Source organism: Thamnophis sirtalis, unplaced genomic scaffold (assembly GCF_051295495.1).
Source record: "Thamnophis sirtalis isolate CommonGarterSnake01/CBP01778 unplaced genomic scaffold, rThaSir2_p1.2 scaffold_10, whole genome shotgun sequence".
NCBI lineage: Eukaryota > Metazoa > Chordata > Lepidosauria > Squamata > Natricidae > Thamnophis > Thamnophis sirtalis.
In genome coordinates, this window is record NW_028261390.1 from 64,425,869 (window position 1) to 64,453,667 (window position 27,799).

At 43.7% G+C, this 27,799-nt stretch overlaps 1 protein-coding gene across 1 annotated transcript in view; it reads right to left on the reverse strand.

Annotated features, from left to right (window-relative positions):
• The window catches only part of CORIN (corin, serine peptidase), an 86,951-nt gene that overhangs the window by 24,274 nt on the left and 34,878 nt on the right, over positions 1-27,799 (reverse strand). The window contains exons 5-10 of the mRNA XM_087724780.1: positions 23,377-23,558; positions 10,378-10,491; positions 8,317-8,424; positions 6,869-6,979; positions 3,593-3,709; positions 827-934 (exon numbers count right to left, since the gene is read on the reverse strand). Of these exons, the coding sequence (XP_087580906.1) occupies positions 827-934; positions 3,593-3,709; positions 6,869-6,979; positions 8,317-8,424; positions 10,378-10,491; positions 23,377-23,558 (740 nt within the window). The remainder of the gene's footprint in view (positions 1-826; positions 935-3,592; positions 3,710-6,868; positions 6,980-8,316; positions 8,425-10,377; positions 10,492-23,376; positions 23,559-27,799) is intronic.

Sequence of the window (27,799 nt, forward strand, 5' to 3'; positions counted from 1 at the left end):
ACACATATCCAATTCTACTGTGTGTTAACTTCAATCTCTCGCTTTAACCCTATACAGTACGTTGAAATGAACAAGGGTGCAGATTCAGAGAGAAGCTTTCACATCTGACTGTGCATTCTGTTCATAAAGTATTTTGAGAAACGGCGAAACAAGGAAAGCCCAGTTGGAAGAAAGGACAGGAAGCATGTGAAAATAAAAACTTGGGGAAAAGAGGCAGGCACACAGTATGTCTTTTTAGATGCAAGTAAACATGTGAAACTTTGCTTTCCTTTGTCTGACTGAATCAAAATGATTTCATTTGTGTGATACATGACAATTAATCCTCACAAGCAACTAAACATGTTTTCTGAAGTGCGCCAATGTCGGTAATAGAAACACAGAGGCTATTAGAAATTGTACAGAAGAGGCAACAATCCAAAAAGCAATACTTTGTCATGGAACTCGCTCATACGGGGCTAAATCAATTCCTTTGATCTGAGAAAATACTATGTTTATTGCTGGCTGAAAACCCTTCAGAGATTTTTTTTTTTAACGTGAAACAGAAAACAAGGAACTTATGGTTTGTGATTTTGAACATTATAGAGGAGAGATTATATGAAGGAGAGTTGTGATGTAACCATGGATTAAGAGATAGATTTATAATTGTATATAATTATAAATGCTGTAAAGAAGAACGGAATTTCTTTCTACTTATTTCTTTTCTGTTTGCTTCCTTCTTTTAGCTTTCATTTTGATTTCTTTCTTTTTCGCAAGTTACATTAGTTTGTATTAATGTTTATCTTCTTCTTTAAAAAAAAACCTTTTATAAAATCACAAAGCTACTCACTGCAATTCACTTGGGTACTGTTCACGTCACAGAGAGGAGAATGCCTACAAGGATCAGGACAGGAAGTTGAATTACACTTCTGATCTCTTTCATGGCATAATCTTTGGCCTAGGAGAAGAACAACAAAAATCTTATCTCTCTATTTTTTAAAATAAATTTCAAGTTTCCCCCCCCCCAATTTTTAAATAAATATATAGAGCTGAGGTGGCGCAGTGGTTAGGGTGCAGTACTGCAGGCCACTTCAGCTGACTGCTATCTGCAGTTCGGCGGTTCAAATCTCACCGGCTCAGGGTTGACTCAGCCTTCCATCCTTCCGAGGTGGGTGAAATGAGGACCCAGATTGTTGGGGTCAATATGCTGACTCTGTAAACCACTTAGAAAGGGCTGAAAGCCCTATGAAGCGGTATATAAGTCTAACTGCTATTGCTATTGCTATATCAAATCAATGGGTGATCAGTTTGGTACCTGGGTGTCATACAATCTAATACAAATAAAACGAGTCAAGTTAATCATAATTATTACATTCACTCAACATGTATTTCTAATCATAGTACACATTTGTATTAGGTTGCAATCTATCATTGTTCAATTATTCCATGTTTTCTCTTGTTATTACTTTTATTTTGTTGCATAAAAATGTATATGCTAGTATTCTTCCTTCTCTTGTTTCTATCACTTATTCTAACTTTTAATCTTGTCACCCTTTACCAAAAGACTTTTTCTTTCAATCCTTTCTAACTTCTAATCATGTCACCTACTGAAAAAGAAAAAGAAGAGAGAGAGAGAGAGAGAGAGAATGAGAGAGAGAGAGAGAGAGAGAGAGAGAAAAGCAAAAGCAAATCAGAAGAACAACAAAAAGGAGAGATCATCCAAAAATCTTATCTCTATCGGTGAATTATATCATAGGGACACAATAGCCATGTATGGATGTGGGAATTGGTGGCTGTTGCATATTGCAAGTAATCTTTGCTTGTTTTAGTCCAGGGCCCTCATAAATGAGCTTCATCTAAGCATGGAACAAAGAAGGTGGTACAACAGTGGTACATAGAAGGAAGTATGCAGTGGAGTACCCCAAAACTCTGTTTTAGGCCCAGTACTCTTCAACATCTTCAACTATGATTTGGATGAGGGAATAAATGGGGAAGTCATCAAATTTGCAGGTGACACCAAGCTGGCAGGAATAGCCAACACTCCAGAAGACAGGCTTAAGATACAGAAGGATCTTGACAAACTTGAACATTGGGCAAATGAAATTCAATGGTGAAAAGAGTGAGGTTCTACATTTAGGCAAGAAAAACAAAATGCACAGGTACAGTATAGGTGGTACCTTGCTCCATAGTAGTAACTGTAAGAGGGATCTTGGAGTCCTAGTGGACAACCATTTAAATATGAGCCAGCCGTGTGTAGCAGCTGCCAAAAAAGCCAACACAGTTCTAGGCTACATAAACAGAGGGATAGAATCGACATCAAGTGAAATGTTAATACCACTTTATAATGCCTTGGTAAGGACACACTGGGAATACTGCATCCAGTTTTGGTCACCATGATGTAGAAAAGATGTGGAGATTCTAGAAAGAGTGCAGAGAAGAGCAACAAAGAGGATTAGGGGACTGGAGGCTAAAGCATATGAAGAACGGTTGCAGGAACAGGGTATGTCTAGTTTCAGAGAAAGAAGGACTAGGGGAGACATGATAGCAGTGTTCCAATATCTCAGGGGTTGCCACAAGGAAGAGGGAGTCAAACTATTCTCCAAGGCACCTAAGGGTAGAACAAGAAGCAAGGGGTGGAAACTAATCAAGGAGAGAAGCAACTTAGAACTGAGGAGAAATTTCTTGACAGATAGAACAATTAATCTGTGGAACAACTTGCCTCCAAAAGTTGTGAATGCCCCAACACTGGAAGCCTTTAAGAAGATGTTGGATAGCCATTTGTTTGAAACGGTATAGGGTTTCCTGCCTAGGCAGGGGGTTGGACTAGAAGACTTCCAAGGTCCCTTCCAACTCTGCTATTGTATTGTATTGAATAAATCAAAACAATGGTATATAGAAAAATGGTGACTCTGCAGAAGTATTATGAGACTCCAAACCCATATAACCGTGATGGCAAACCTGTGGCACATGTGCCAGAGGTGACACTCAGCGCCCTCCGTGGGCACGCGAGCCGTCGCCCCAGCTCAGCTCTGTGGCGCATGCGCTCATGTCTACCAGCAGCCAGCTAGTCTTCAGGTCTTTGCTGTGCAGGGCCCTGCAGGGCACATATTGGAGGGCGGGCGCATGCACAGGGGGTGGGGTGCATGTGGGGGAGCGTGAGCGCATGTGGGGGTGCATGCGCAGGGGCGGGGCACATGCAGAGGGCTGTGCGCCTTGCATTTTGGGAGTTCGGGCGCGTGCATGCTTTGGGCAGTCGGTCCAGAAAAGGTTAGCCATCACTGCCATATGACGTTCTCACAATATATTGTGTTCTGAGTTACAAAGCACATTGAACACTGGGGTGTTTACCAAACGAACAATCTCAGCCACCATCCTCAAAAGAACCCATAGAACAAAGTAAATATCATTTTTCCAATGGAAGCTCTTAAATCAGGGTTGTCAAATTCCCAGCCCGTGGGTCAAATGCGTCACGGGCTGGCCACGCCCGGTTTAGCAAGGGGGGGGATGTCCTAATAGGTCATGTGACACCACCATGATGATGTGAGTTTGACGCTCCTATCTTAGAGCTTTTCTCCAGCAATTTGAGTAGGGGACAAGGTAAGTAGTAGACCCTTACTTCCACCGCAATTCTCTTCATCACTTCCATCCTTGCAATCATTGTCTCCATCACATTGGAAAGCACTGGGCACACACTGCCCGTTTCTGCATTCCACCAGTCCTTGGCTATGGCATGCTGGAAACAAGAAGACGGTCACTTTATAGGCTTTTCTATTAGCAGATTTTTTATTATTATTTTTTCCCTTCTACAACACCTTACAGTCATGACATCAACATGGTTATGTCATCATACCTGTACATGTATATAATATTTCACTTCTATATTTACACACCTTTATACACAGTTCTATATATATTTATATAAATTGTTTTTTTGGATTAATTAATTTTATTCTTGTTTTGCAGCCGTTTGTACCAATTGTTCCAAATTTCACAATATTCCGACTCTTCTTTATCTTTTAATTTCAGTGTTAATTTGTCCATCTCTGCACAATCTATTTTTTTTTTAAATCACCAATTCCTCCGAGGGGGTATTATTTTGTTTCCAGTATTGGGCAAATGCTATTCTAGCTGTAGTTAGCAGATGTGTTAATATGTACTTAATTTTCTTTGTATATTTCCCTTTGATTATTCCCAGCAGAAAGATTTCGGGTTTGTATTTTATCTGTTCTCCTGTAATTTCTTGCACCCATTTCCAAATTTTTGTCCAATATTTTTGTGTTTCCGGGCAGGTCCACCATATGTGATAATAGGTCCCTTGTACTTTTTTACACTTCCAGCAGGTCGGCTTCATGTTTGGGTACACTTTATAGTGTATGCATTTTATAGACTTTTCATTTCCCATAAATTACAATGACTTACTTCATTCATATACGGGCATGTCAGAAAACCTACAATACAAAATAGGATACGGATAGGATATTTCTGTTACACGGTTAAAATAATGAAGAAATAACATGAAGGAAGTTAGCACCCACCCCTCTGCTAGAAAATTGAAATATTTTAGGAAATATTAAAAAAAAGGCAGGATATTTCCCCTAAAAAGGAGGCAGAAACTCAGCTCCCCTCCCCACCTTTATCAATGGGCCATTAAGGCCCAGGTCAGTCTATTCCACATAACAAAGATCTACCTCTTTCAGGCAGAGCCATAGTACGAATTGCCCAAAGCCCTTTCATTACATCATCACCCTGCAAGAGTCAACCAAGCCTGGGACTCAGGACAGCCTACAGAGTTGCTCATGCATGCCCTTCATGGGAGTCTGACAACCAATCAGAACACAAGCTCAAATTCAAAAGCCCAGAGAGGGCATAAAACCCAGGAACTCTCAGCATCTCTTCCCTTTTTTTTGCCCAGGACCTCAAACCATGTGGTCCTGTCCATCATCAATAAACCTTCTTTCCAAGCAACTTCGATGAATCCAGTGTCTTTTCCCCCCGCTTGGAACTGAACCCAGAAGGATATTTCTTCAAACAAAGCAAAGGGTAAACATTTATTCTCCGAGGTTGTGGGCAGGAAACCAAACCAAACTTTATCCTCATCCTACACCTGAGCTATAGATATTCACCACTACTGCAGATAAGCAAAGGGCCACCTTGATATAGTGCCGAAGCACCAGGCCATGACCCAGGTGAATTCTAGACCCATCTTAAGCAACCTAGAACTAAGGAGAAATTTCCTAACAGTGAGAACGATTAACCAGTGGAACAGAAGTTGCCTTCAGAAGTTGTGGGTGCTCCATCACTGAAGGGTTTTAAGAAGAGACTAGACAGCTGTGGTGGCGCAGTGGTTAGAGTGCAGTACTGTGGGCTACTTCTACTGACTGCACATGTTTGCTAGTCGTCTCCGGGTCTAGAGGGGCGGTGCTCATCTCCGTTTCGAAGCCGAAGAGCCAACGCTGTCCGAAGACGTCTCCGTGGTCATGTGGCTGGCATGACTAAATGCCAAAGGCACATGGAGTGCTGTTACCTTCCCACCAAAGGTGGTTCCTATTTTTCTACTTGCATTTTTACATGATTTTGAATTTCTAGGTTGGCAGAAGCTGGGACAAGTAACATGAGCTCACTCCATTATGTGGCGCTAGGGATTCGAACTGCCAAACCTTTGATCGACAAGCTCAGCATCTTAGCCGCTTACCTATATTCCCTTTTCTGAAGCCCAGCTGTTTTCCTCCCCAGCAGTAATGTGGAAGGTGATTTCTCTGTAAACTGTGCACATGCCCACATGCTCAGTGAGCTGATTGTTAAAACTGGTAGGATCCCACCCATGGGATCTATGGATTTAAAAAGTGCTGAGACACTGTATGAAATTATAATTTCCTCCTCTTAAGCCCGAAGCCAGCCAGGTGATTTTGGGTCAGCATTGGGAAAGAGGCAATGGCCATCCACTTCCAAAAATCTTGCAACGAAAACTGCAGGGACTTGTCCAGAGGTGCCGTATTTTTTGGAGTATAAGATACACCAAGGTTTTGAAGAGGCAAAATATAAAAAAAGGTTTTGCACTCCGCAAACCTCCCAAAAACGCCCTTTTTTTTTTATAGCAATAGCAGTAGACTTATATACCGCTTCATAGGGCTTTCGGCCCTCTCTAAGTGGTTTACAGAGAGTCAGCATATTGCCCCCAACAATCTGGGTCCTCATTTTACCCACCTCGGAAGGATGGAAGGCTGAGTCAACCCTGAGCCGGTGAGATTTGAACCGCTGAACTGCTGATCTAGCAGTAGCCTGCAGTGCTGCATTTAACCACTGCGCCACCTCGGCTCTTTTTTGTGAAAACAGGCCCTTTTTTTCAAAAATAAGGGCATGAATAGCCTTTAGGAAGCTTATAGAGTGCTCCCGAGGGCAGGGGGGGGGGGCGAATGAGCAAACAACTGCCTGTTTTTCACTCATTTTTGCCCTCCCCATCCCCTAGGAGCACTCTGGAAGTCTCTTAAAAGCCATGCACGACCATTTTGGTGAAGGGGGCGGGATTGCGAGAGGCAAAAAATGCTGTATTCAGTGTATAAGACGCACCCAGATTTTCAGCGTCTATTTTTGAGGAGAAAAGGTTCATCTTATACTCCAAAAAATACGGTAATTGCCAAGAGTCACCCCTGACTCAAAGGCATACACACCAGCAAAGAATAATCACAGGATTTGGAAGACATCCACATAGTACATACTAATGCTATACTACTAAGATAACTTAGCAAAGTAGCATTTTACCTGTAAACTTTGTATCGGAAGTGATATTTTTGGGTTATGCCGGATGAGAGACTTCAGATAAGATCCCCAAGGAAATCTATATATGAAGATGCTACACTTCTTTTATCAAAACACAAACTATCTACTAACTTACAACAGTTGGTTTCGTCTGATTTGTCGAGGCAGTCAGGATCACCGTCGCAGATCCAATCCAGGGCTATGCATCTCCCATCTCCACACTGATATTGAGTCACGACATTACAATCTTTAATAGATAACATCGACAAACACAGACAATGTTTCTTCGTTACTTAGTAGAAAAACTGGCTAGCAGGATGCTGACTTAAGAAATGCTTTTCTTCTGTTATCCACACGGATGTACAGTAAGTGTAATCATTAAGAACATTGACTGGAATTCAGTGGGCCATTTTAGCTAATCTTCTGTTTATATTCCAGATTCAACAGGAGTGGTGCAGTGGCCAGGAGGGGGAGCTCTCGCCCTCACAATCCGGAGGCTGTGAGTTCGAATCCTAGGTAGAGGCAGATATTTCTCTCTCTGGGCACCACGAGAATAAATCTGCTGAATATAGTTCTGCATTGGCAACAGGAAGGGCATCCGGCCAGTAAACAGCACCATTCAGTTGCCCAGACCCTACAAGGCTCCGGAGACTTTCCTAAAGCCTGGGGAGGGCGAAAAATGGCCCAACCAGCCTACTGGAAGTCTGGAGGCTTCAGTGAGACCTGTGCGCATGTGCGGTGTGTGTGTGTGTGGAGTGTGGAGTGGTCAAAAGCTGATACCAAAATGTAGACTGTGATGCTGGGATGTAGATGAACAACAATGCTACCTTTGTTTATCTATCCTGCTCAATCCAATTTCATACAAGGGCCACAGTCTTTACATGATATTAAATTACTGAATATTTAGATAAACATTCAGAAAAACTGAAATGAAGAATGATGACCTTGTTAGTTGTGGTAAAGGAGCTGGACCTGAATCCAATGGAAAATTCTGGAACAAGGAAATTGGAATAAAAAATGTTTTTAATGAACTGGATTAGAATAGGATGTCCTTCAGACAGGGTTATTATGGCCTGCCGATACTTTAGGGAAGTCATATATTCTTTATCTTCTCATCTGTCTAATTTGATATTGGTCTCATTGGCTTGTCAACAAGTAACTGAAGGAAATTCTAAATATAAAAATTTCCTAAGAGTGCATTTTATGATATGTTTTTTCATCATTATAAGACCAGTTTTTACTAATATAGTATATCACTTTGATATACAATTATGTGCAGGTTGCAGAAAATCCATATAAATGTGTATAGGCTTCTCCATTCAGACCTGAATAATACACAGAGAACATGAAGAACAAGTTTAAACCTTTTGATCTGTATGATCAAATAGTGGTAATTATTGCTTCTATGCTAATTCTTGGCTTCTGTCTGTTCCAGAATTGACTCTAGAACGAGGGAACTGTGATTTTAGAACAAACACAGCTATCAGTGGTACTGCATGTTACATATCTAACAATGTCTGTATTCAACTCTTTTGGGATTAAACCACTTCCCCCAAGCTTTAAAAAAAAGTATTTTTCCTTTACCACAATTCTGTTCGTCACTAAAATCTCCGCAATCATCGTAACCATCACAAACAAAGGTATAATTGAGGCATCTCCCAGTGTCGCAGCGGAAAAGCTCTTCACTGCAATCTGCAAAACAGAAATATGTTCTTTTAAAAGCTTAGTTTGGTTGAACCAAGATAGTCCCTTCCCCCAAGCGAAAGATTAATTCCTGATATTTTACAAATTATTCGATAACGTTTAAAATTAACGCTAGTTTCATTCTTTCAATAGCGCCAAGTCAGCCAATGATCTACTCCAGGGGCTGCTAGGGGTTCGCAAGGGTTCGGAAGAACCTCTAGTTAAGATTCTGTGCAGTTCGGAGAACACCCAAATCCCACTACTGGCTGGCCCCGCCCACGCCTCCTCTCCCAGGAGTCTACACGCGGCCCGTTTGGGATGCAGGTTAAGTGCAGGGCATGGGCGGAGGCTCGGGAAGGGCAAAAATACTGGAAGTTCGGAAAGGCCAGAAATGGGCCCATTTCCAGCCTCCAGAGCCCAGGGAGGGGACCCCCCCCCCGCGCTGTGGTGCAGGAGGCCGACTAAGCCATGCCCACCCAGCAACCGGGCAGAGAACCCCTTGCTAAAAATTTTGAAGCCCACCCCTGATCTACTCCTGCTTTAAGGAGGCCATTAGACATACCTTCCCTTCACTCAGAAGAGTTGGAGATTGAAACTGGCTGGTTTCAAATATAGTATTTCTGACTATAATAATCAAGAAGGTTGCACAGGCCTGTCTGGAAGATTTTCTCAGCATAATCCAGTCAGGACTACTATCTAAGAACCTAATATTGTTGGAACCCTGCTGTAATTGTAATTGTAATTTTATAAATTTATATGCCGCCCAATCTCGTAGGACTCCGGGCGGCTTACAAAATGCAAGAGTAAAAATAAAAGTTAAAATATAGGGAAAGAGAAAACAGATTTAAAAGCAACACACCCTACACTCAACCTAGGTGGGGCTGGACCTCGTTCATGGGGTCAACAGCCCCAGGCCTGCCGGAACAGCCAGGTTTTAGTGGCTTTTCAGAAGGCCGAGAGCGTGGGAAGGGTCCGGATCTCTGCGGGTAGGTCGTTCCACAGGGCCGGAGCAGCTACAGAGAAGGCCCTCCCCCGAGGGGTCGTCAGCCGGCATTGTCCGGCCGACGGCACCCGGAGAAGGCCCAGCCTGTGAGATCTTATCGGCCGTTGGGAGATATGTGGCAGGAGGTGGTCTTGCAGATATCCGGGTCCTAGGCCATGTAGGGCTTTAAAGGTGATAACCAGCACCTTGAAGCGCGTTCGGAGACTGATAGGAAGCCAGTGCAGCTCGCGAAGGATAGGTGTAACATGGGTGTATCTAGGTACACCCAATATCACTCACGCGGCTGCATTCTGGATCAGCTGTAGTCTCCGAACACTCTTCAGGGGCAGCCCCATGTAGAGCTGGAATTAAACCAAGACTCATCTTAGTTTAGGATTTTGTTTTCGATAGTGGCCAATGGTCACGAAACATTAGAGGTAGCGGAAATTTTGAGTAGTTCAGAGAACCGGCAAATACCACCTCTGGCTGGCCCCAGAGTCGGGTGGGAATGGGGATTATGCAATATCTTTCCCCCAGGAGTGGGGATTTTGCAGTATCCTTCCCCTGCCAAGCCCACCAAGCCACGCCCACAGAACCGATAGTTAAAAAAATTGAATTTCACCACTGCTTCCTTCCCAAATTAAAGAATGTTTTTGTTTGATCCTACTCATTACTTTGGTTGCCCTCTTCTGAGAATAGATTCAGACTTACGACTGCATGTTTCACTTGGCAACCACATAACTCAGACTTATGGCCACTGGATTCATTTAATGACTGCTGTAAAACATCATAACATTAGGTCCAGTCCTGTAGTCTCCTCATCATCACATGACTTACAACCAAAATTCCACTGTTAGTTGCTATTGTAGGTCAAGGACCACCTATTATACAGATACAGTGGATGAGTACAAGTTCACTCCAATAGCTGTAATGCTGTTTTTCGCCTTAATATTTTGTCTGACGCAACTTAGGCAACTTACTGCAATGCAATTCATCGCTCCAGTCATCACAATCATTAAAGCCATTGCACTGCAGAATCCTTGGGATGCAAACCCCACTTCTGCACAAGAAGCTTCCATCTTCTTCACAAAGTACTGAAAAACAAAAAAATAAGGAACAGGATAATAGCTTCTCTTAGATTGAAAACCAACATTCCTTTGAGAGGGCATTAGATAACCTCAAGCTCCAACTGTTAGCAAGTCCAATTTAAAATTATATCCCACTAGCCGATAACTCGGCGTTGCCCAGGTATTTATTTCTCCTAACTCTGTATTAGGTTGGAGCTCCCTTGTGGAGTACTGTGACGCCGTTACCATGGCAACTCCACTGGGCTGTACAGTAGACACCTTCTTAAGGCACAACAGGCTGTATCCTAACACTATCACACTAATGCATACTATCATGGTCAAAAGTACTGTGATTTGACACTATAGATATAATTCGTTCCTTTTCGCTTCAGCGGCCCAGGCGTTCCAGAGTTATGCTGAAACACACATGCACAGACACACCCCGAGGGTTGTAAGGGGTGTCTTATCCCCACAGTATTTATTTCCCCAGGGATTAAGTCATCTGTATACCAAATTTGGTTGAAATTGCTCGAGGCATTCCAGAGTTATGCTGGAACACACACGTGCGCGCGCGCACACACACATATGTTGCATTTGTGCTGATAAATAAATAAATAAAGGGAGACTAGTATAGATCTATTTCAAGCTATTTAGCTCTCATCAGCTAGCCATACCCTTACTGGGATTTGAACCTGTGCTGTATTAAGCAGTTGTGTTAACCACTAAGCCACAAGGTTCTCCTCCTTATCAGCTGAGCCAGAGTAAATATCACGGTATTACCCTGGCACGGTAAATATATATATATTTACCATGATAAGGAAGATTATAGCAATAGCATTTAGACATATATGCTTCACGTTGCTTCACGGCCCTCTCTAAGGGGTTTACAGAGTCTGCATATTGCCCCCAACAATTTGAGTCCTCATTTCACCCACCTTGGAAGGATGGAAGGCAAAGTTAACCTCAAGCCACTCATAATTGAACTCTTGGAGTGAGCAGTAAGTTAGCCTGTAGTGTGGCATTCTAATCACTGCGGCAATATGGCAACATTGAATATTAACTAATAGAAGTTGCCATCACATCCCGGTAATGCCTGACTAAGTCAATCCCTGGGGATATGTGACAGTAGAATAATAAATTGGATGAAGACCAATGGCATTTACACTGGGCCCTATCTAACCAAATGGAATTCCACGTAGAAAAAAGTAAGGTTTTACATTTAGGCAAGAAAAACCAAATGTATAGGTATGTACAGCCTAGGTGAGACGTGACTCAACGGCAGTAACTGCGAGAGGGGTGTTGGAGTCCTAGAGAAAACAACTTAAATATGAACCAGCAATGCGCTGCAGCAGCTGTTTAAAAAAGTCACTACAAACTTGTTTGAAATTGGACAGCATAGATAATTTAATCTATAAACTGTTTCCCCTGTCTAAAATACAGAAGCTTCCAGCTCATTATGTCGGCTGGGAAGAACATAGAAGTCAAGAATTTGAACCTTGAATTCAATAGAAATAGGAATCGTGTTTGATGCACAGTTAGTTGCTGCTGATTGTGAGTATTTAACAGCATTGATTTATTTCTGTAATAAACCTACTTATCTCCTCGAGTGTCTATTTATCGGCTTCCAGTCTAGCTTGCTAGAGCTGAAACAAATGAACTTTGTGCAATATTTGTGATAGGATTAACCCTTTCTTCTGTTGGAAGAAATATCCTTCTGGGATAGGTTCCAAGTGGGGAAAAGGACACTGGATTCATGGAAGTTGCTTGAAAAAAAAGGTTTATTGATGAACAGGATCACATGGCTTGAGATCCTGGACAAAAAAGGGGGGCAGAGATGCTGAGAGTGCCTGGGATTTATACCCTCTCTGAGTTTTTGAATTTGACCTTGCATTCTGATTGGTTGTCAGACTCCCATTGGAGTCTGATTGGAGCCATGCAGGGGCAACTCTGTAGGCTGTCTTGAGTCCCGAGCTTGGTTGATTCTTGCTGGATGGTGATGCAATATGCCCTTTTAATATTTCCTAAAATATTTCATTTTTCTAAGAGAGGGGTGGGTGCTAATTTCCTACACTTCTCCACTGCAGATTTCTGAAATCAAAGCTGCCCACCTCAATTGGAATATTCTATCTTCCCAGACCTCCTCATCTTGGTCAATCCTTCCTGCCTTAAAACAAATTATTTCCATTCGGTGGGAAAGCAAACAGTCACAAGAAAAGGAAAGGGACTGATTGAAGGATTATATGGTATACCATCTAGAAAATGTGGCAAGCTTTGGTAATGAGCCATGTATGTATAACTCCTGCAAACTACAAAGATTTGTCTGGAGGCAGTATGCACAATCCTGTTTTGATGTTGTCTGAAGAAAATCATGAACAGGAAACCAAATTAGATTAATCTCACAACGAAGGCGAGATATTTACTCTACTGAAGAAACATGCAAGTGTTTCTCATCAGATTCCTATGGTTCAGTCTGATTCAAGGAGACAAAAGGCTGCTTTTTCCTGTCCACTGCATTTCATTTTGAAATCAATCTTCTGCATTTTTATAATTGAAACCTGCTCATACACATAATACACCGCGGTGCTCACACAATGCTGTGACTCACAATACTGATTTCCGAAGAGCTCTACTCCTCTGTGGGTGCCTTGCTTGGAGGATTATGAAGGCATCTATTGGCCATCCAGGAACTGAATGGTGGACAGGATTCTTACAGCAATAAATATTGGAAGGGCCGTTAAAAAAAGGAACATTTTACCATTTGTGGTGGTCGTGCAAAATAAACTCCAAAATGTTGGAAAGAAATACAACAAAACACCCAGAAAATTCTGAAAGTAAAATTTGAACTGAAGCCACAAATACAATACAATAGCAGAGTTGGAAGGGGACTTGGAGGTCTTCTAGTCCAACCCCCTTGCCTAGGCAGGAAATCCTATACCGTTTCAGACAAATGGCTATCCAACATCTTCTTAAAGACTTCCAGTGTTGGGGCATTCACAACTTCTGGAGGCAACTTCTGTTCCACTGATTAATTGTTCTCACTGTCAGGAAATTTCTCCTCAGTTCTAAGTTGCTTCTCTCCTTGATTAGTTTCCACCCATTGCTTCTTGTCCTACCCTCAGGTGCCTTGGAGAATAGCTTGACTCCCTCTTCTTTGTGGCAACCCCTGAGATATTGGAACAATGCTATCATGTCTCCCCTGGTCCTTCTTTTCATTAAACTAGACATACCCAGTTCCTGCAACTGTTCTTCATATGTTTTAGCCTCCAGTCCCCTAATCCTCTTTGTTGCTCTTCTCTGCACTCTTTCTAGAGTCTCCACATCACCGGGACCCTAACAAAGGCACACACGTACACAAAACAAAACCCTGTTCCTAAATCACTTATGATGATTTTTTTATTTTAAAACCAACATACAAAGCCCACATCCAAGAAATGCATTATGCACATGCCTCTAATCCCATAGATATCTGTTGTGGCCCGGCAGGAGCCGTTGGAGCTGCCACCAGACTCCGACAGCGAGGGGCCCTATGAGTCGGCCCTGGAAGATGTGGAGGACCCTGATCAGGGTTCCGACTCCGAGCAGGGCACAGAGAGACTGGTTGGCCACCAGGTGGCCCCTGTGCCTTGGATCAGTGGGGAGGAGACAAGAGAGAGTGATCCAGAAACCAACAGTGAATTGTTCCGGGATGCACGCCATCAAAGGGCTACTTGGCATCAAGAACAATTACGTAATTACAGGAAGTAATTACGCTCAGCTGATGGTCATTAGGCTCCTCTCCAGACTATAAAACAGACTGCTTGTGCCACACCCTTCTTGCAGAAGTCAACGCTTGGACTAAAGAGAAACAAACTTGGCAGCTGGATCGCTGCCAGAGTTTGTCTGCATTGCTGCCAAGGTTTGTTGGACTTGCTGCCAAGGTCCTTAACTGTTTGTTTACTTGGCTTTCAGCCACCAAGATTCTGGTCTTGTTATTAAAGGACATTCCATTTTACGCTAAGAGCCAAGGTGGCGCAGTGGTTAAAAGCAGCACTGCAGGCTACTGCTAGATCAGCAGGTCAGCGGTTCAAATCTCACCGGCTCAGGGTTGACTCAGCCTTCCATCCTTCCGAGGTGGGTAAAATGAGGACCCAGATTGTTGGGGGCAATATGCTGACTCTCTGTAAACCGCTTAGAGAGGCCTGAAAGGCCTATGAAGCGGTATATAAGTCTACTGCTATTGCTATTGCTATTGCTATTGCTTGTCTCAGCTTTCATTACTGGACAGAGGAGGGGGTCAGAACAGATATCTATGCTCCCAGGATTACAAAACTCTTCAGCTTAAACCCTGTGTTTAATGGGGTTGTTTTTCCCATAGAATCAAAGCACACATGCCCATATCAACAATAAATAGCTCGGGGCTGCCTCTCAGTCAGTTGTTGTTCTAAGTCTTCCAGCAAAAGTTCTCCGGGAACCGCAAAGTCTCTCTTTGAGCCAAAATTCCAGAGTTTTCAAAGCTTGCTCCAGTCCATTAGTAGAGTAAAGACATATTTTTGTGGGTGTGAAGAGATTAGTTTTGTTTTTTCTTGGAAAACATGACACAGATTTATTTTCACAAAACTGCAACGGGAACGGCTTCCTTGGAATCAGAATGTTAATCCTGTTATCACTCATCCCATCTTTTTGCTCTTTAAGACTTGTTCGTTGAAGCTGTCCCTTAGCTGAATCTCCTCAGGCCTCAGGTAAATGGAGACAAATCTTTCTCATCCAACAACAAGGATGCTGTGAGGACCTGAATATAGTTTAGTTTATATTTCCTTGGGGCATTTATGGCTGTAATGGAATCCTCCCATCCCATGGATCTGGGGAAATCTTGTTTTGCACAGTATGACAACATGACAGCTGTAGCCATCGTTGATATGGGGACTCTGGCCAAGAAGGCCACTATTGTGGTCCACTGGTGGCCTGTGGAGCTGGCAGCAGAGTCGGACAGTGAGGAGGTGGGGGAGGAACATGGGCCAGTCCTGAAGTAGGCTCAGATGAGGGCTCTGCGTAGGAGGCCGAGAGGGGCAAAGGCCATCTGATAGTGATGTGCTGCCCCCCAAAGCTTCCAGAGCATCCGAAGTCTGACATCAGCGAAGCAGAAGAACAGTGTGAGCCTGTTCTGGTAGCGCAGAGCTACCAGAAGGCAAGAACAGTTAAGAAAAAAGGGGCAACTAGTGGTCTCCTGCAAACTCCACTCCCCTTTCGCTCCTCTTTTATTTCCTCTGGGAGGGGCCATTCATCGTCCACCTGTGGCCATATTCCCAAGTCGACCCCTGTTCTTTAGCTGTTCCCTTCATCTGACAACTCTGCGCATGCACACACTGGGAACAGGCTCCAGCTGTTCCTCTGCCTCACTTGATGTCTGACTCTGAAGGCAGCTGATAACTGGCATACGGCTCTCGCCCCATCTCTGCCTCAGACACAGAGCCCTCATCAGAGCCTTCCCCAGACTCCAGGACTGGCCCATCTTCCTCCTGAACGTCCTTACTGTCTGAAACTGCTGGCTACTGGTGGGCCACAACAACTGTGGAAAACCTGGTGCAATATACTGTAGCTGGGAAAAATAATACATTTTACTGAGATCATGTACACAGCAATGTCTGGAGACCACGCTTATTCCTGATGAGTCACAAGCAACATTACAATGAAATCTCTCTGATTATGGGCCTGTCTGACTCAATTTGGTGGAGAGCTCGGTACGTTCTGACCTTGCAACTCCAGGGACGGCATGTTCTCCGGTATCTGCAGATGAGACAGGACCTGCACACAGGTTTGTAAGACTGGCCACCACATTTCAGCTGTCAGGGAATCAGCCCCCTGTTACAGAAGCAAATCTGCAGGTCGAGTCCCCTGATTTGGAGAAACAAAACATCCTCCGCCTTCATACGGGACACAAAGATCAAGAAAGTGGGACAAGATTTTCAGTAAGGACCCTTGAAAATACACAACTTTGGGCCAGAGAACTTCCATGGGAAGCAACACTCCAGCCTTGAGTATGATCTCCTGAATGTATGTAGTTCTTAATTTGCTGCTCAGGACAAAGCTACATTCAGCTCCAATTCTTTGATTTATCTGTATGAAACTTCGCGTCTACTCATCTCAAACGATCTAAGCCCAAGAGCTCACTGTAACAGCGTTGCCCAAAAACCATCAAGAGTTCTTAACCAAATTTTGCGAAGCTTCTTCTCCGGCAACATTATACTGCGAACTAGGGGATACAAAACCTTTGCCAGACCAATCCTTGAATACAGCTCTTCTGCCTGGAATACACACTGTATATCGGACATTAATACAATTGAGCGAGTCCAGAGGTATTTCACGAGAAGAGTCCTCCACTCCTCTGCTCACAATAGAATACCCTATGCCACCAGGCTTGAAATTTTGGGCTTGGACAACCTAGAACAGTGATGGCTAACCTTTTCCAGACTGAGTGCCCCCAGTGCATGTGCATGCTTGAGCCTGTTCCCAGTGTGCGCGTGCGCAGAGTTGTCAGACGAAGGGAACAGCTAAGGAACAGGGGTCGACTTGGGAGTAAGGCCACAGGTGGACGGTGAATGGCCCCTCCCAGAGGAAATAAAAGAGGAGCGAAAGGGGAGTGGAGTTTGCAGGAGACCACTAGTTCACTTAATTGGTTCGTGACTCTCTGACAATCCTTGTCAAGTTTTGCAGCTATTGGCCTGGCAGTTCTCCAAGCCAGTTAAGGTCTGTGACTGTAAATCCTCCCTTGAAAGATTTTATTGGATGTGAATGAGCAGAATTCACAGTCAGTTAATAAAAGGGGGTTTTGTCGGAGTTGCTTCATGCTCTTGGTAGGAACAAAATGGTTCTGTAAAATCAGGGGTGGGTTTCTCTCCCCGTTCCAACCGGTTCGGTTGGAACGGGGCCGGCGGTGTCCTCGTGCACGCGCGCAGTGCACGCATGCGTACTAGCGCCTGTGCGATGCTCCAGCTGCTCCTGCAGGATCGCACAGGCGCTGTATGCGTTCTGCGCATGCGTGGAAGCGCAGAACTCGTCAAAACCGGGTAAAAAACGCGGGCAGGCGGGTGGATCCTTTGGCGTTCCCGGAAGTTACTTAATTCCGGGTTCGCCGACCAACCGGTTCGCGGGGACCGCCGTGAACCGCCTGAAACCCACCCCTGTGTAAAATGTGTAACTGGGAGGGCTTTATCTCTAAAACATGCAATGTTTCTTGCTTGCCTTGCTTGCGATTCTAACAGAACGTCCTTTCATTATTTTCTATGCTTTTAGGGTAAAGCTTTTGCATGTTGAATAATCTTACTTGCCTTGGCTGCCTTAGTCTGTGCAGTCATTTTTCATTATCGGATGGAAACACAGAAGAAGAAAAATGATGAGCCCAAACCATATGGTCTCCATATAACTGGCAGCGACATGGGGTGAATTTCCAAAACGTTTTCAAGAGCTATGTATCACACTCATGATCTCCAGAGCAGATGTAGGCAACAAGTTTTACAGTAGATCCAGAGCTGTGTTAAATAACCTATTGCAGAGACACAGATTGGGGAGGGGAGGACGAAGCCAAAAATGCATCAATGTTTTTTTGTTTTTTTTGTGAAATGGCAGCTCACTTTCCTTTTCATCCTTATTTTGACTGATTCGCTGTCCCTGCCTGGTCCTAAAAAGGAAAGCAAAGTTATACAGGTAGTCCTCAACATATGGCCACTGGAGCTCACTCCTACTGCTTCAGTGACTCCATCCAGCCACCTCATTCTCTGTTGTCCCCCGTCTTCTTTTGCCCTTCGTCTTTCCCAGCATTAGGCTCATCTCCAGAAACTTGTGTTTCTGTATGCTGATAAACATTTTTCTACAATCTTCTTGTTGTTGTTAGTTGCGAAGTTGTGTCCGATCCATCGCAACCCCATGGACAATGTTCCTCCAGGCCTTCCTGTCCTCTACCATCCTCTGGAGTCCATTTAAGCTCACGCCGACTGCTTCGGTGACTCCATCCAGCCACCTCCTTCTCTACCACCCCTTCTTCCTTTGTCCTCAATTGTTCCCAACATGAGGCTCTTCTCCAGTGAGTCTTCCTTCTCATTGGATGGCCAAAGTATTTGAGTTTCATCTTCAGGATCTGGCCTTCTAAAGAGCAGTCAGGGTTGGTCTCCTCTAGGACTGACCAGTTGGATGGCCTTGCAGTCCAAGGGACTCAATGCAGGAGTCTTCTCCAGCACCAGAGTTCAAAGGCCTCCATTCTTTGATGCTCAGCCTTTCTTATGGTCCAACCTTCACAGCCATCCATTGCAACTGAGAAAACCATAGCCTTGATTCTACGCATATTATATGTGTAAGAATTCACTTCATATTGTAAGAATTCCAATAAGTAGTTTTGTTTCCAATTGGGAGCTTTATATATATATAGAAAATGCAAAACCATTAAGCTTCTAATTTTCTTTTCCCCACCTTTCATGAAAAAGGCAGGAAGCTGTTTTTCTATGAGAAATGGGGGGAGGGGTGAGCCTGCACGACTGCTTCACAAATACCATTTGCAGCTTATTTAATAAACCAATATTAAACACACATAGCTCAGCATGCTAAGAGGATCCATTCAGGAATTAATTTGGCTTACCTTCAGTACAGATATCGCTGTACTGATTATTTTCCTTCTGAGGAAGGAATGAAAGGAACTATTTAAAAGTCAAGCCCTTTTGAATTTAATTTCACTCAGTGTAACTACAGGTAGTTTTCAACTTACAACCTGTTCTGACCTAGGCTTCCCCAAAAAGCACGAGGCAGAGTCCTGGTCCTGACAAAAACCCCTTTTATTAAACAAATGTGAATTCCTCTCATTCACATACAGCAAGGCCTGGCAAACAATCCTTCAAAGGAATATTTATGACTACAATCCTTATCTAGCTTGGAAAGCTGCCATGTAGATATTTTTCAAATGAAGTGCTGTGCAAGGAAAGTCTGGGCACAGAGTCTCTGAGATTCACGGACAGATTTTCACACTCCTGAAACGAATCTAACGAACGACCAAACAAATTGTTTCCTGCAAAAGCCCACTCCCCTTTCGCTCCTCTTTTATTTCCTCTGGGAGGGGCCAATCACCTTCTACCTGTGACTTTACTCCCAAGTTTACCCTGATTTCTGAGTTGTTCTTTTCTTCTGGCAGCTCTGCCCATGCACACACTGGGAACAGGCTCCAGCTGTTCCTCTGCCTCACTGCTGTCTAGCTCCGTAGGCACCTGATCACCGCCAGACGCTCTCGGCCCTGTCTCTGTCTCCAACACAGCCCTTGTCCGAGCCTTCCCTAGCCTCCGGGACTGGCCCATGCTCCTCCCCAACCTCCTCACTGTCCGACTCTGCTGCCAGCTCTGCCGGCCGGCCACAATACAACTGTTTATTTAGTAACCAGTACAACGGCCCTGAAAAAGTGACTTATGACCGTTTTTCACAGTTAAGACCATTGTAGCATCCCCACAGCCACAGCATCAAAATTCGGATGCTTGGGGATTGGTTCATGTGTATGACGGTTGCAATTTTCCTGGGTCTTGTGATCAGCTTCTGCAAACCTCTGGCAAGCAAAGTCAACGGAGAAGTCATATTCACTTAACAACCAAGTTGTTGACATAACAACTGCAATGATTCCCTTAACAACCGTTGCAAGAAAGGTTGCAAAATGGGGCAAAACTCATTTATCAAATATTTCACTTAGAAACATAAATGCTCAATTGTGATTGTCACTCGAAGATGACCTGCATTTAATTTTTTTTAAAAGTTGTTATTCTAAGCATACAATAAAGATTAATAAATTGCAGACTTTGCTGTGGCCATTGAAAAAAAAAATACCTTTGTTTCCCAACTAGCTGACGTTTCAAAGATAGGAATACAGAAAAAATAATTTGGCCTCAATCATATCCTGGGGGTGAGATACAACAATGGGGGCAAACTGTTCACTCCAATGAAGATGTAAATAACTACAGTCATGAAAAAAATTCCAGAGCTATTTCCCCCCCCCCCTCATTAATCATGTTTTAAAAACCATGTCCAATTCTGATTGCGGAAAAGAATGTGCAATATATAAAGGATGCGAAGGGAGGATAGGAAGAAAAATATGTGGACTTTCATTTTTAATTTCTAGGGAGGTGACACAGGAATGTCATTTTGGTATTGTCCTTCTGGATAAATAAGCAAGGTCAGGAAGAAGCAAGAATGACTGATGAATCCTGATTTTCATTACTACATGTGTTGAGAACTCGCTTGAAAAACTTGTAGAAATATAATTCTTCCACCAAACTACGCTGAATTTATTTTATTTTATCCATTCCTTGCATTTATACAGCAAACTGAATGTGACCCTGGGCAGCGATCAATAAAAGAAAAACAAATCTAAAAACACTCCATAATAATAATTAAAAAATCAAGTGTCAAAGAAGATGAGAGCATCTTCACGGTTAAAAATAATTCGGCCAACTCAACAAATTATGGTGTTATTTCTCTGAGATCTCCAAGCTTCAGTGGCTCTGAGGTGCAGTGCATAAGACACTTACTCCCTGTAGAAGTCTGATTCATTTATAGCTTGTTTTATGAATTGAATTCTCTGAGAGTTTATAACTAGCGGATGGGAATACAAGTAGTTCTCGACTTATTACCACAATTAGAATATAGAATAAAATATAGAATGGCCCCAACCTCCTCACTGTCCGAATCTATTGCCAGCTCTGCTGGTTGCTGGCGGGCCACAACAGAAGTAAATGCACAAAAGTTTTCTAATTCAGTGAATGACGTTTTTAAAATTAATTTTCATTAATTTATAGCATACTTCTTTTAAGAGTGGAATAAGAATCAAGTCTATTGAAAGTTTTCTCATCTCTTCTTTTAAAATTTATGATGTTTTATATCAGGGGTTCACAAACTTTTTAAACGGGGAGCCGATTCATGGTCTCCCAGACTGTTGGGGTGGGGGCCGACTGACTGGCTGTGTGTGGCTAGGTGATCATGTGGCTGGGCGGGTATGTCTGGGTGATCACGTGACTGGGCGGTGTGGCTAAGTGATCGTGTGACTGGGCGGGTATGGCTGGGTGATCATGTGACTGGGCGGGTATGGCTGGGTCATCATGTGACTGGGCGGGTGCGGCTAAGTAATCATGTGACTGGGCGGGCGGGTGCGGCTAAGTAATTATGTGACTGGGCGGGTATGGCTGGGTGATCATGTGACTGGGTGGGTGTGGCTAGGTGGTCATGTCACTGGGTGGGCACAGCCAATTTAGCAGTCCATTAAACCATATACACAATTTGTTATGCTCCTGGGGGTGGTGGAAAGCAGGTTAGTGAAGGGATGTGGGGGGGGGTGCCTCTCCCTCTCTCCCTCCCTTGCTCTGGAGGCTGAGGAGACTAAAAATGGGCCCATGTTTGGCCTCTTCGGCCTTTGCCACCCTAAAACAGACCCGTTTTTAACCTCCTGAGGCCTCCGCGCTTCCTGTTTTTGGTCTCCTCAGCCTCCAGAAGGTGGGTGTGTGAGTGATGCATAGGTGGGGCAGCCTTGTGGTCCCTCGTGGGCCGGATTAATGGCTTTGGCGAGCTATATCCAGCCTCCTGGCCATAGTTTGAGGTCCCCTGACTCTTAAGAGCATCATCTCTAAAAGCAACGCCTCTGTAAAAAAGAGATTTTATCATCTGAAGATACAGAACACAAGCTCTCCAATTTTTCAAATGAGGCTTTGAACTTTTAAAATAGCTTCAGTGTCACACAAGGACATAGATGTTATTACAACCAAATATAGTTTCTCTCAGACACAAAAGATTTATTCTAGTGATTTTTTTTATTGTTCCATTTATTTTATTGAGGCTAATTTAGCAAAAATGCATTGACTGAACGACAAAATATTTACATATTTATCCTCCTTTAAAATCCAGTTCATATATATGATACAAAAGGAATCTCTTACGGCAGTGGTGGGTTCCGGATCCTGTTGCAACCGGTACAGTGCAACGGGGCCGGGCGTCCACCACATGCATGCATGCAGCATGGACATGTATACTTACTGCCCGTGACGCTCCGCAATGCTCCAGCTGCTCGGTGGAGCGTCACACAGCCGCCGTAAGTTATGTGCTTGTGCGTGGAAGCCCTGATTGGCCAGTAAGGAGGGCGGACAGGCCCTCCAGAGCACTGTACCGGAACAGTACCTTTTGCTCCCAGGAGGCACCGGTACACTCATCCCAGGGTGTACCAGTTATATCCCATCACTGTCTTACGGGTGCCAGGATTTTGTGTTCTATGTTACATTTTGGCTAAGTTCATGCAATTTATCCATCATACTAACTAAACTATAGTTTTGCTTATCTGTGGTTTATTGACTAAATTACAATTTGCAGCGACTCGGTCGTAATAAAGCTAATATGCAACATGTTATAACTTGGCACAATAGGTGAACCAAGGGATAACAGTATTGTTATACTGTTTGAGTTATACAATGGATGAGCCCAGCCATTCTGTAAATAGTGTTTCTCAACCTTGGCAGCTTGAAGATGTGTGGAAACTGCAACTCCCAGAATTCCATTCTGCGAAGGGCGCGTGCTTAAGTGCACCAGTGTGCCTAACGTCCTTGTCTTACTGTCCCCATCTATTTCTATTCATTTTTTCCGTTCATATCCATGTTTACATTTATACCTGTTATCTCGTACATGTTTGACAAACTAATAAATACAAATGCTTTTCATAACACCCCCCAATTGTCGTTTCTGTTGTTGTTTTAGCAAATAACTGCCTGATGAACTATTGCCTATTTCTTTCTATTAGCTTGCTAAACATTTCCCATTGCTTCTCCTCCCTGAAAAACTATTTAATTTTCCATAAAAAATTATATTACAACACAGTTTTACTCTGGCTAAAAGCATACTTTAAAAAGAGAGAGAGAGAGAGAAAAAACTTACATCCTTTCCATTTTTCCCCTTGTGGGGAGAAGCAGACCTTGGTGCTATTGTTACTTTTAGTGTTGTTGTGGAACTGGGAACAGGCGAGGAACTCTGGCCAAGAAGAATTGACCATCGCAAGGATTGGTTCACACCCTTTTTTTGCAGCTTCACAAAATGATCTACAAGGCAGAAGTCCGTGACTACAAAGGGAAACAAAACGAAAGGTTATTATTGTTCTTTTTTGGTACCTACATTTGTTTTAACATTTTAAAATGGCAGAAGTATATCGCTTTTTAAAAAAAGTTTGGTGTTTCTCAACTTCTAGAATTCCTCGGCCCCACATCTTAAAATTGTCAAGGTTGAGATGACATTATTTCATTCCTCCCTTATATGCAGGGGTGGGTTTCTCGCCCCGTTCCAACCGGTTCGGTTGGAACGGGGCCGGCGGCGTCCTCGTGCACGCACGCGGTGCACGCATGCGTACTAGCATCTGCGCGATGCTCCAGCTGCTCCTGGAGGATCGCGCAGGCGCTGTATGCGTCCTGCGCATGCGTAGAAGCACAGAACTCGTCAAAACAGGGTAAGGACCGCGGGCGGGCGGGCGCGCCCTTCGCCGTTCCCGGAAGTTACTTACTTCCGGGTTCGCCGACCAACCGGTTCGCAGGGACCACAGCGAACCGGTTGAAACCCACCCCTGCTTATATGCCACCTACATAATGCTAAGCAATTCACATACAGATAGTCTTCAATTTACAATAGTTCATTTAATGGTAAAGATTCCCCTCACACATGCGTGCTAGTCGTTCCTGACTCTAGGGGGTGATGCTCATCTCCGTTTCAAAGCCGAAGAGCCAGCACTATGCGAAGACATCTCCGTGGTCATGTGGCCGGCATGACTAAACGCCGAAGGTGCACGGAACACTGTTACCTTCCCACCAGAGGTATTTTTCTACTTGCATTTTTTTACGTGCTTTCGAACAGTTAAGCTTGGACAAGTAACGGAAACTTACTCCGTTACGCAACTCTAGTGATTCAAACCATGGAACTGCTGATCTTTCTGATCGATAAGCTCAGCATCTTAGCCACTGAGTTACCACGTCCCTTAAGACAGTTCATTTAGTGACTGTCAGCCTCTGCTTTGCTGCTGCTTCGGCTGCCATTGAAACGGGGAGGGGGGGCATTGTATTTGGGAGGGGTTTACTAATTGTGCTGGAGGAAGATTCTGGAGTTCTGCTGCCTGTCGAACTACGCATGCGGAGAAGGTTCCCGCCAAGGCCAACGGCACCGACATTCCATCTTGGTGATGCCTTTCGAAGTTATCTCACACCTGACACTTAGGAGAATTATGATTGGACTGTAACTGGGATGCCAAGGGGTGGGGAATGGGTTGTTTTATATATCATTCGCTTTCGCGCCTAAATAATCAGTCTTAGCTTCGCTATGCCTTTAATCATTTATAATTAGTAAAAGTACACTTGATTTCTATCAATGGAGTCTCGTGGTCTTCTTTCCTAATTACTCAATGAAGAGGTGCTGACAGTGACATTCAAATTGGCAACGTCACTGAAAAAAGTGACGGGGACCATTTTTCAGTTACAATCTTTGCAGCATCCCAGCATGATCACGTGATCAGAGTTTAGATGCTTGGCAACTGGTTCATACTTATGACCGTTGCTGTGCCCCGAGGTCATGCGATCATTTTTTGTGACAAGCAAAGTCAAGGGGGGAAATCAGATTCACTTAACAAGCGGGTTTCTAACTTATCAACTGTGGTAATTCACTTACCAACTGTGGCAAGAAAAGTTGTAACATGGGGCAAAACTCACTTAACAAATGTCTCACTTAACAACAGAAATGTTGGGCTCAATGGCGTTCGTAAGTCGAGGACTTCCTGCATTAATGTTTCAAACATGGCAACTAAAAACAATAAAGGCAAACAAATCAAAGCCTGAATATAAATTGCAGCCTCAGGGAAGCTTAACAAAATCCCTGATTTTCTTAGAGATAAACTGTATTAACACACTATTCAAATCAGACAATTTTGAAAAAGCTAAGAAGAAAACAAAAAGACCAGAACACATCCTCTCCACTGGCCAACGCCCTGATAAGCAGGGATTAACACCAGACAAAATTGAACCAAAAGCAATACTGTAATCAAGAAATTAAGAGTGGCTAAGAAGTGATTCTAGTGGGTGGTGCTCATCTCCGTTTCAAAGTCGAAGAGCCAGTGCTGTCCAAAGACGTCTCCATGGTCATGTGGTCGGCATGACTAAATGCAGAAGGCGCACAGAACACTGTTACCTTCCCACCAAAGGTGGTTCCTATTTTTCTACTTGCATTTCTACATGCTTTCCGAACTGCTAGGTGGGCAGAAGCTGGGACAAGTAATGGGAGCTCACTCCATTACGTGGCGCTAGGGATTCGAACTGCTGAATTCCCGACCTTCAGATCGACAAGCTTAGCGTCTTAGCCACTGAGCCACTGCGTCCCTCTCCATGAAGATACATATTGGCAAAGTCTAAGTTCCATTACCATCCAAAAATAAAGTTCACTGATAAACAGGTGTTTTCTGAACGATTGGCTGTGAAGTTGCTATTGGCTCAGATAACAAGGCTTGAATTGGCAAGCAAGCAACAATGCATGAAGTTGAATTAAAATAGTTTTGAACTCATGTGTGAGACAAGCGATAAATCCCCTTTTTTCAGTCCAAATCTTTTAGATGTTGTCAATTTCAAAACAAAACCATTCATCACTTTATAAAATTATGTTGAAAGTTCCAATGTTAAAATATTATATAATCTCTCCTTATAAATTACAACCTGCCATTAGCACATGAACAGACAAAATATATTTTCATGCTAAGGCACTTATCTATAGTGTTTTGCTAGATGAGTCGAGGTGGCGCAGTGGTTAAATGCAGCACTGCAGGCTACTGCTAGATCAGCAGTTCAGCGGTTCAAATCTCACCGGCTCAGGGTTGACTCAGCCTTCCATCCTTCCGAGGTGGGTAAAATGAGGACCCAGATTGTTGGGGGCAATATGCTGACTCTCTGTAAACCGCTTAGAGAGGGCTGAAAGCCCTATGAAGTGGTATATAAGTCTACTGCTATTGCTGCTATTGCTATTGCTATTGAGTGTTGTGGTCCGCCGATGGCCAGCGGAACTGGCAGCAGAGTCGGACAGTGAGGAGGTTGGAACATGGGCCAGTGGCTGGGGGTTGAGGGAAGCTCAGACGAAGGCTCTGCGTCGGAGGCAGAGAGGGAGCTAGACAGCAATGAGGCAGAGGAACAGCTGGAGCCTGTTCCCAGTGTGCGCATGCGCAGAGTTGCCAGAAACAACTAAAAAAGCAAGGTCGACTTGGGAGTAAAGCCACACCTTGGAGGTGATTGGCTCCTCCCAGAGGAAACAAAAGAAAAATGAATGGGGAAAGTGTTTTTTTGCAGGAAACAATTCATTCCTTCGGCCGTTTCAAGAGTGGAAAATGCTGTATGTGATTATAAGAGACTCTGTGCCAAGCGTTGCCTTGCCCTGCACTTGGAAACTAGTTATCTGGCAGCTTGCCAAGCGAGATAAGGTTCGTGTGGATAAACATTCCTCTGAAAGAATGTTTGCCAAGCCTTGCTGACTGGGAATGAAAGGAATTCACAGTCCTGTAAATAAAAGAGGTTTTGCCGGGACCAAAACATGCTTGTTAAGGAAGCCTAAGTCACAACAATCATATGCTAAGTTAAGATTGTTGGTCACGGTTAATATTTGGCAGTATCTCAGCCATATTTACCATGGCAAACAGCCAGCACTTCCTTTTTCTTATAGTATTAATATATAAATAAATCAAATTTATGACAAAAGAAATCAGGAATGTGAGTTCTAGTCCCATGTTACAGCCAGATGGCTATGGGCCAATCACTCTCTCTCAGCCCAAGCTCTCACACAGTTGTTGGGGGGCGGGGGGAATAGGAGAAGGAAGGGACATCAGGTAGATTCAGCACCCTGAGTTACCTATAAAAATATTAAAGGCAGGATATAAATAAATAAATCTCCATTATATCTTCTGTGGGGTAGGAGGCGCTGGGAGAGTGTGACCAAGTAGCTTTTCCGGGAAAGATGGGCCTGAAATTGGTCCGTCCCCTCCCTCCGGTGCTAGTCACTACTATATTTGTCAGTTTTTACACATTCTTATCTATACAATTATGCTGCAATAGGGAAGCAACATTATGGGATTGAGGTTGTCTCATCCAGGTGTGGTTGTGAGAGAGGCCAGGACAATGAGGAAGGTAACCTGACAACATCTGAAGACCCATCTCGTGTTCACTCTCCTCTACATGAAAATGAACTTGTTAAGGCAGGGGTTGTTAAAACCTTTTGTAGATACAACTCCCCTAAAAATCCAAACACCAAAACTAACACAAATCTCTCTATATATAACAATGGCTCTGTGTTT